The sequence below is a fragment of the Sinocyclocheilus anshuiensis genome, unplaced genomic scaffold, assembly GCF_001515605.1.
Source record: "Sinocyclocheilus anshuiensis isolate Anshui unplaced genomic scaffold, SAMN03320099.WGS_v1.1 scaffold1020, whole genome shotgun sequence".
In the NCBI taxonomy this organism is placed as follows: Eukaryota; Metazoa; Chordata; class Actinopteri; order Cypriniformes; family Cyprinidae; genus Sinocyclocheilus; species Sinocyclocheilus anshuiensis.
The window spans coordinates 44,581-54,014 of NW_015552608.1; the positions used below are offsets into that span (position 1 = coordinate 44,581).

The window sequence follows — 9,434 nt, forward strand, 5'->3', positions numbered from 1 at the left end:
AAATAAATAAATAAATATATATATATATAAACAATCTACATGTAAAAAAAACTAATATTATGTAAATATATATATATATACACACACATACTGTACTACCAAAAATGTCCTTTATGGGAAAAAATGTGTAAAATAAGAGATTTGATATTTTAAGATTTTATTTTTAAGTTTAAATTAAGAAAATTGTCTTTTCAACTATCATTTGGTATTTTTTATTTTAACATTATTTTTTATGTTTTATATATATATATATCTACAGTCAAACCAAAAATTATTCAGACACCAGATATAATTTTTGACATTTTGTTACTAGTGGGTGCAGGACACTATAGTTCATTTATGTAAGTGAGGAGAGCAAAATAAAGTGAACTGTGACATATTATACCCAAAAATTCTTCATGCAGTGGACTACAAGTAAAATTGATAAAAACTTGGGACCAAAAATGCTTCAGACACTTTGACCTGACCATGTTTTGCTTAAGTGTTAACAGATGAATTTGTTCGAGTTCTTGTCATATTTTATTACCATTTTCTAAACTATAGCGAATAAACCGTGATAATGTGTGAAACGTTGAAGGTGTCTGAATAAATTTTGGTTTGGCTGTATACTACCCAAAAACATCTTTTTATGTAAAAAAAAATATATATTGTCTTGTCTACTATCAGTAGGTAAGTAATAAGCATAATTTAACTTAGGAAGCGCTCACACCCTAAAAACACCCGCGTGGCTGCTGATACACAGATAGCAGCATGTTTCCTCTGCAAACCAATGACAGAAACGACGAGAGAGCAGCAGCATGAACAGGAAACAACATGCAATGTCATCCAAAGAGAACTACACACCACACGATTGTGTAACACTACTCTGGAGAGAATCAACAGCAGAACTCAGAACTCAAAGAGCTCGCTGCTACAGCGCAGACCATTCAATCGACACTCTTCCAGCGTTTGTTTGCTTTACAGCTGCGTCATTCCTGGAGACAGACACAAACTCACTTACACCCGACACACAACAGATGCGCTGAATAAAAGACATTAACGAGAATGTCAATGCTCAGAGACTTCAGGAGCGCTTTCAGCACCAATCAAAGGACTAATTCACCCAGAAATGAACATGCTGTCATCATTTACTCGCTCCAAACCTGTAGGACTTTCTTTCTTCTACTGAATATAAAACAACACGCTGATCTCTGAGGACCAGCGTTTCTCAGAAAAAGAGAAAGTCACACGGGTTTGGAACAACATGAAGGTGCATCAATGAAGATTTAGGTTTAATTTTAGTGAATTCACCTTTTAAGGCTAGAAACTACACATATCAGCATACTTTCATCAGTTGATTATTACATTAAAGACAATTGTTTTGTATTACAAGTTTTCTTGAATGTTAAGTTTAAATATGCAATAATATGCTATAATTTCAATACATTTCCAGAAGATAAATCTGAAAATTGCATAAAGTCCGGTTCGAAATTCTTGTTTGATTATGTTGCCATACTAGAGTTAAAGGTTTTTACTGAGGGGATTCTGGATTTCTCTTTTCATCACTCTATAAATCAGAAAATACTTTCAATAGACAGAAAACAAACACATTTTCAGCCTGTTTTAGGAATAAGGTGTTATATAAATCAGTGTGAATGATATATGAACAAACCCCTCAGTAAAAACCTTCAGAATATAGAGAGGAATAAAACTCTAAGTTTTGGTGTTTGTAAGTGCTGCTGAAGTGGAGGAGAAATCTTTTAAATACATGGATTGAAATTGAAATTTACAGATTTCAATAGATAGATAAAGTGCAAAAACACACAAATCTTTCCACTAGTCTTCAAAATGGTAGCAGAACAAAACAAAATCTCCATGAAACACAATGTTTTTGCATGTAGCATCTTAAAGGGGTCATATGATGCGATTTCAAGTCTTCCTTTCTCTTTGGAGTGTTACAAGCTCTTGGTGCATAAAGAAGATCTGTAAAGTTGCAAAGACTAAAGTCTCAAATCCAAAGAGATATTCTTTATAAAAGTTAAGAGTTAACCACGGCCCCCTAAAACGTCTCGTTCTAACACGCCCCCACATGTCTACATCACTATGTGGGAAGATTTGCATAACGCCGCCCAAATGTTCACGCAAAGAAAGAAGGCGTAACTTTTATTCTCGCTGTAGTATTGTTGTTACCACCATGTCGTGAAGACACTGCACAACATAATGTTCTTTTTAGCAGCATCATATGACCCCTTTAATGTTACAGCAGCGCATGTTATGGCATATAATACATCAAAACCCATAATTCATCAGCAGAACAGAATGATCCAGAGCAGGTCGGCCTCCTATCAGCACCACAGTGACCCCGTTTAGCTGCTCGTGTCCCATCATCCCGCTGAGATCCCAGTGACGTGCCGAGAGCAGCGACTCACATACATGTGCAACCATCGCTCAGATCAGACAGTTAAACCAGCCAATAAAAGCCACTTAGTATTCCAATCATCAAGAGGAACTTTCCTCAGAGCTGAGCGATTCGCTCTAGGCATAATACTGAAGCCATTATATCTGTCTGTCTCTTTCTGAGCGTCTGGACTGTGAACACACTCAATCACACACAGTTCTATCACAGAGCGTGTCAAGAAAACAATGAATGAGATGCACGCACACACACTGTTTCTAGAGATCATATTAAAAGTCAATATGAAACAAGCTCAAATTAAGCATGTGCAATAAACTGATTCTCTGACTTACAACTACAATTCAATGTGTTTGAATCATCTGGTATCACATAAATATGTTTAATGTTTTAGTAAAAAGTAGATTACAGATTATGCATATAAATGAAAATGAATACAATTTTTTGTGGTCATTTAATTAGAAAAGTATTTTTACTACATAATTAACCATGATTTTGGAACCAGGCACATGTACTAGTAAGTTAAAATAGGTCAATTACAAATTATAAATTCAAGCTTACTTTAAACGTTGAGTGTACAATTAAATTTACTGATTAAAATAAAATGTGACTGTCATTTTTCACAGATGTGATAATATTTTAACATGATTTATTAAAAAGTAGTTTACTGTCATAATTGTGCATATAAATGATTAAATATCATCCTTTCTCATGTTCAGTTAATTTAAAGCATGCTTTGATTATTTTTACTACACACTTTTCACATACAATTAATCCGGGAACACGTTCTATTAAAATAATAGGGCTCAATTATGATTTCATGCTGACTTCAGATGTAGAGCGAACGCTGTTATCATGTATGCAGATTAATTCAGACACAGTTGTGGTATTTTTCATATATTAAAATGGTTTAGTAAAACATACATTACTGTTTAAAGTCACACCGGTGCATGTAAATGCAAATGATAATAAACAGAGCATGAACGTGCACTAATAAAGTAAACAGAGTCATGATTTCACGCATTGAACACTTGTACAGTATGTGAAACCTCACGAGTGCCTGATGCTCAACATTTTAAAAACAAACAAAAAGCATCACGTCTGACGGCTGAGGACATTCAAAGCGAACGGCTTTCATAAATGACTCGTGATTCAGTTCTCATTCCTGCTCTCTAACTCCTTTTATGGTAACTGCTCTCCAGTTTCTAAAAATGTCACGTTAAATAACATTTAGGATCACTGTACACTGTACACTGCGAGGTCATCAACTCGCCCACATGAGTTCACAGGTGCGACCATAAACACTGAGGAAACTAAACCACGTCTCCAGACAGCTGACAGCAGGGTGTCAAACGCTTCCTCTGTGAACACACACATTCGGACAATCTGATATCACTCGCTTTAAAGTGACTCTGATAGTCCTGCATTAGACAGAAACATCGTCCAGTGATTTAGAGATGCAGTCATGGTCAGTGTGAATGGGTGAATCAGATCTGCAGTGATGCATCATGGGATCAGACACACTTCACGGGTGATGTTTACTCACTCGTGTGTGTGTGTGTGTGTGTGTGTGTGTGTGTGTGTGTGAGTGTGTGTGTGTGTGTGTGTGTGAGTGTGAGTGTGAGTGTGTGTGTGTGTGTGTGTGTGTGTGCACTAGAGTCCTAGTGTGTACAGTGATCCTAACAAATGAAATACTACTGTATTACTACTATTACTAATACTACTGAGACCCCCCATATGATTGTAAAGCGCTTTGGGTGTACAACAATACACAATAAAGCGCTATATAAATGCATCATTCATTCATTCATTCATTCATACTGTATGTTGTTCTGAAATATACCATGGTATTTCCTGGGTCAGTCCATCTCAATATATAGGCTACTATGTAGCAAATCTCAACTGCTTGATTGTTTATATCATCGCAAATGTTACTATATTATTATCCAGCTCTAATATAACTTTCTATAAAGATGCTTTAAAATTGCGTGTATTGGACTTGATCAAGTGCAACAAAAATTGTAAAGTTGGTTACTTGAGCATGTTTAAATTTCCTAATTTTTGATTACCTGATAATGCACAACCAGTGTTGAGGGTAACGCATTACAAGTAACCAGAGTTATGCAATCAGATTACTTTTTCAAGTAACTAGTAAAGTAACGCATTACTTTTTAATTTATAAGAAAATATATTTTTCAGATATACTTTGTTTCTCCTGTATTGACTGACAGCTCTCTTGTGCTCATGTTGAGAGAATCAGGAGTGAGTGCAGAGGTGTTGTTCTAGACTAAGTGTCAACATGCGTTTACTCATCTCACTCGCACAGAAACAGAAACAGATTCAGTATTTCTCAAAATGCATAAAAACAGTGAAATGCAAACTCAGAATCTGCAAAACCTGCAATAATTATGTTAAATAACACAATGATCCTTTATGTATTTAATCGCATTTTATTAACCAATGTCTTTGCTGCTGAGTTTCGATGATCCAGTTCAACCATTCGAATAAGCATTTGACTTTAGATAAAACTGTTTCATGCTGAAGAGCGAAAAATGAGCCCATGCAGCCCAGATGAGAAAAAAAACACAATTAGTTACTTTTTTAGGGAATATTTAGTGCATTACTTTTAAAACTTTCCCAACACTGTGCACAATCACCAGTCTTTATTTTTTATTTACTTGGTTTAAGCGCAAGTGGCATCTTTGTGAACAACACATTTTGGGTTATACGTGCGTTTACGGACTTTAACGTCGGCTCTGGATGGTCCCTGAAACTAGATATTTTGCACTTTCATGTTTTTTGAGGCCTGTTCACACCAAGGACGATAACTATTAACGATAAATATATAGTTCTACAAATCGTTCTCACTATTAAAGAATAGCACCGTCCACACCGCAGCTATAACGATAAAGGCACAGAGAAACTAATATTTTCCAGCTGATGAACGATTCAAAATATCAGAATCAATCCTGCTATAATTTAAAGTTATCGTTCTTGGTTACACACTTAGAATAAGTCCAATGAGCCAATGTGTCCAGATGACAAAAATGAAGACTATATGCTTAAAAAAGCTGAGATGTTGTTTACCACACATTACCATGGTACTGGCAGGATGTCACATTTTAGTTTAATAAAAATTAAAAAATGAGGAACGTTAGAAGTGGTCCAGCAACCTCCATTGGACCAGCCCAACAATTACTAGCATGTTTTGGAAATTACGTACATAACCAAAAGCTGTCTAATTGGGGAACTCTGTAGAAATTAAACGGACGGTTTGTCCGGAACAAAAAAGTACCACATTACGACTATGGTACTTTGATATATATCAAACGGTCTGTTTACCAGGCATACACCTGAGTGTGCATTAAACTGATTCTCTCATTTATTAAAATCTGATCAAATCTGGTACTTTGCATGAATGTCGTAAGAAAGAAGCAGATTACTGTTTATGCATATAAATGAAAATTATCAAATTCTTTGTGTTCATTTAACAAAAAAAAACATGCGTTGAATTGTTTTCACGACATGCTAACTGATTTTTAAACGGAGTTAAAAGAGGTTAAATATAAAAGATGAAGTCATGCTTTTGATGTAGTGAACACTTATCTTGTACGTAAATTAATTTATTAAAATTCTGACCAAACAATGTGATCGTGTCGTTATTCACAGATTAGGTTTTTGTAAGTTTTAGTAGAAAAAAGATTACCGGTAGAATGCTTCCTTATGTTCATTTAATTTAACAAAACTGATCATTTTTACTAACTATAATCACAATTAGACCAGGAACATGCACAAGTTAAAATAGGTCAAGTGCATATTATAAATCCATCCTTACTTTACACGTGGAGCGAACACTGTTTTCTGGACTGTGAATTCATTTATTAATATGCTATTTTACATGTTTTAATAGAAAAAAAGATTACTGCACTCCATATATTTTGCGCTGATCTGTTGACTTGACAGTGATTTTATATTTACTGCTGTTGACTTCTCTACACTGAATGCAAAGCTGAAGAGCTTGATTTATGAATTCATACTAACATGACACTTCATCTTGTGGTGAATGTATTTTCCATCTTATTGATGTCACTGAACTGAATGGCTCTGTTCCTGTTTATCATCTCCTGATTCCTCTCTCTTCTCTCTCTTTGCAGTGTTTTGGCATCATGCACTATATATTAATGAATATATATCAAGATGTTCTCTGCATAATTATTACTCAGATGATGCTGATGATGCTAGTGCTCAGTATTGAGAGTGATGCGGCTCTGACCTTCCTCTCCGCGGAGCTCCAGCGCGCTCTGCTCTGCCCTTCATCCTCCTCATCGTCACCCGGGAGCCCAGCGGATGCTGAGTCTGACTCCTCGCCTTCCTCCAGCTCCTCCTCATCCTCGCCGGACACCTTCAGGCGCTTGGGTGCGCGCTCGTACTCCTCCAGCGCGGACATGATGGATCAATCAACCGGTCGCTCACAATCAATAATCGGAGGCTGATCGAAACGATCATGTGCTGCTCTGATCCGGCAGCAGCTCTGCGCTCTCACGCCCTCGATCCTCGCTCACTGCGGCTCTGACGTCACGCCGGGTTTTGATTGGATCCGGCGTCCGAGTGACAGCGAGGCGGCGGCGCTGATTGGCTGAGAGCGGGGCATGCGTGAAGAACACGGGGCTGCTTTAATAGTGTGACATTAAAAATAATTACAATCACTTTGAGCTTCTTTGTGTGAACATCACTTTATAATAATGAGCATGTGAAGCGGCATTCATAAAAAATAATAATGTCCTTTTACAAAGAAATTAAGTTCAATGTGTAAAAAAATAAGTTATATTAGTTTTTCTCAGTCGCTTTGGTGCATTTCTCACATCACTATTTACATTTGCACAACAGTTAGTTCAACCTCCACAACATTTAGTCATTTGTGCACATCATAGTAGCAGTTTCTCATTCCTTCGAACAAATTGCAAATGCTTTTGGACATGCATCAATTGCTTTCATACAACTCTCTGCTGTTTTATAACATTATCATTTGCTTATGTCATGTCAGTCAAAATTAACTATACTTGTGAATGCTGAATAGTCATTCCATATAAAACTAATAGTCCTCATTTCATTGCTTGAGTCATTACATACAAAAATGTTGAACTAGTTGTCAAAATCTGTCATAAATAGTGATGTGAGAAATGCACCAAAGCGACTGAGAAAAACTGTATTATGATTCTGTAACAGGAATACTGTTCATCAACAGAGACTGAAATATAGCTGTCTTCATTAAAAGCTCAATTAAATCTGAATATTTTAGCAGAGGGAAGATGACCTGGAGAAACTGAAATCTGAGAATATGTGTCAAATATGAGGAAGTGACATCATGTGGAATTTGCCTCAGAACAGTTAAATCAGTCTGAGAATGATAGATAGATAGATAGATGGATAGATAGATGGATGGATGGATGGATGGATAGATGGCTAGATAGATAGATAGATAGATAGATAGATAGATAGATGCCACAAAAGTGAGTACACTCCTAAGTGAAAATGTCCAAATTTGGCCCAAAGTGTCGATATTTTGTGTGGCCACCATTATTTGTGTGTAACCCTCTTGGGCATGGAGTTCACCAGAGCTTCACAGGTTGCCACTGGAGTCCTCTTCCACTCCTCCATCTTTACATTGTAGCAAAGTGTCATTTCTTCAGTGTTGTCACATGAAAAGATATAATAAAATATTTACAAAAATGTGAGGGGTGTACTCACTTCTGTGAGATACTGTAGACAGACAGATGGATGGACACATGGAAAGGGATAGATGGATAGATGGATAGATGGATGTTGTATGGATGGATGGATGGTAGATGGATGGATGGATGGATGTTGGTTGGATGGATGGATGGATGATGGATAGATGGATGGTAGATGGATGTTTGATGAATGGATGAATGGATGTCGGTTGGATGGATGGATGAATGGATGGATGCTGGTAGGATGGATGGATGGATGAATGAATGGATGGATGATGGATGGATGTTTGATGGATGGATGGATGATGGATGGATGTTTGATGGATGGATGGATGTTGGTTGGATGGATGGATGGATGGATGATAGATGGATGGATGGATGGATGGATGGAAGATAGATGGATGGATGTTGGATGGATGGATGGATGGATGGCCGGATGGATGGATAGAAGGATGATAGATGGATGTTGGATGGATGGATGGAAGGATGATAGATGGATGTTGGATAGATGGATGATGGATAGACGGAGGATGGATGGATGTGTAAAAACAGATGGATATGGTCAGATGATAGATAGATCGATGGCCAGATCTGTTTTTGATGGTTCATGTTCCATGTGTTCAGATGCTGCTGTCAGGTTTCAGATGTTGCTCGTGAGTCTGTCATCAGTCTCTCCCATCACTCCTCCTGTCGGCTCGGCTGTGCGTTCAGGTCCAGACGTCTGAGGGTTCATGAAGTGTTAAAGCGGAGCTGAAGATGCGTCTGTGGTTGTAGGCCATTCTCCCACAGTTCCCAGCAGCATCAGAAGCTCTTTGAGAAGAACACAGTCTTCAGCAGCAATTACAGCCCATTTGAGACGTGCTGCACGTCTCTCCATAAATCCTGCTAAACACACAGACGATGATAATAACATCTCCCGCCGTGCTGCTGGAGAGCAGAGCGCTGTGGTGTGATATTTAAGCAGTCGTCTCTCTTCTACCTTTTGTTCACTAGGGAGGAAATTGGTGAATTTGCATCAAATAGTGTTTTGCAGCCAGTGGAGCGGCAGGTGCTTTTCTAGCGTCTGAACATGTTTAGCAGGAGGCGTTTTATCTTCCCAGACTGAAGAGATAGAGCTGCTAAACCTGGAAAACCACAGAGATCTATCTAGGACAGAGGTGTGCTGCACAAACGCGCCTCTGCTTTGCAGGAGTGTGTGTGTGTGTGTGTGTGTGTGTGTGCGTGTGTGTGTGTGTGTGTACAGGTGCATCTCAATAAATTAGAATGTCGTGGAAAAGTTCATTTATTTCAGTAATTCAACTCAAATTGTG

The 9,434-nt window shown here is 37.6% G+C and overlaps 1 protein-coding gene across 1 annotated transcript in view; it reads right to left on the reverse strand.

Moving 5' to 3' along the window:
* The window catches only part of LOC107665900 (heterogeneous nuclear ribonucleoprotein L-like), a 34,818-nt gene extending 27,912 nt beyond the window's left edge, over positions 1-6,906 (reverse strand). Inside the window, exon 1 of the mRNA XM_016456963.1 lies at positions 6,666-6,906. Coding sequence (XP_016312449.1) covers positions 6,666-6,839 — 174 coding nt within the window. The 5' untranslated portion in view covers positions 6,840-6,906. The remainder of the gene's footprint in view (positions 1-6,665) is intronic.
* Between the last annotated feature and the right edge of the window lie 2,528 nt (positions 6,907-9,434).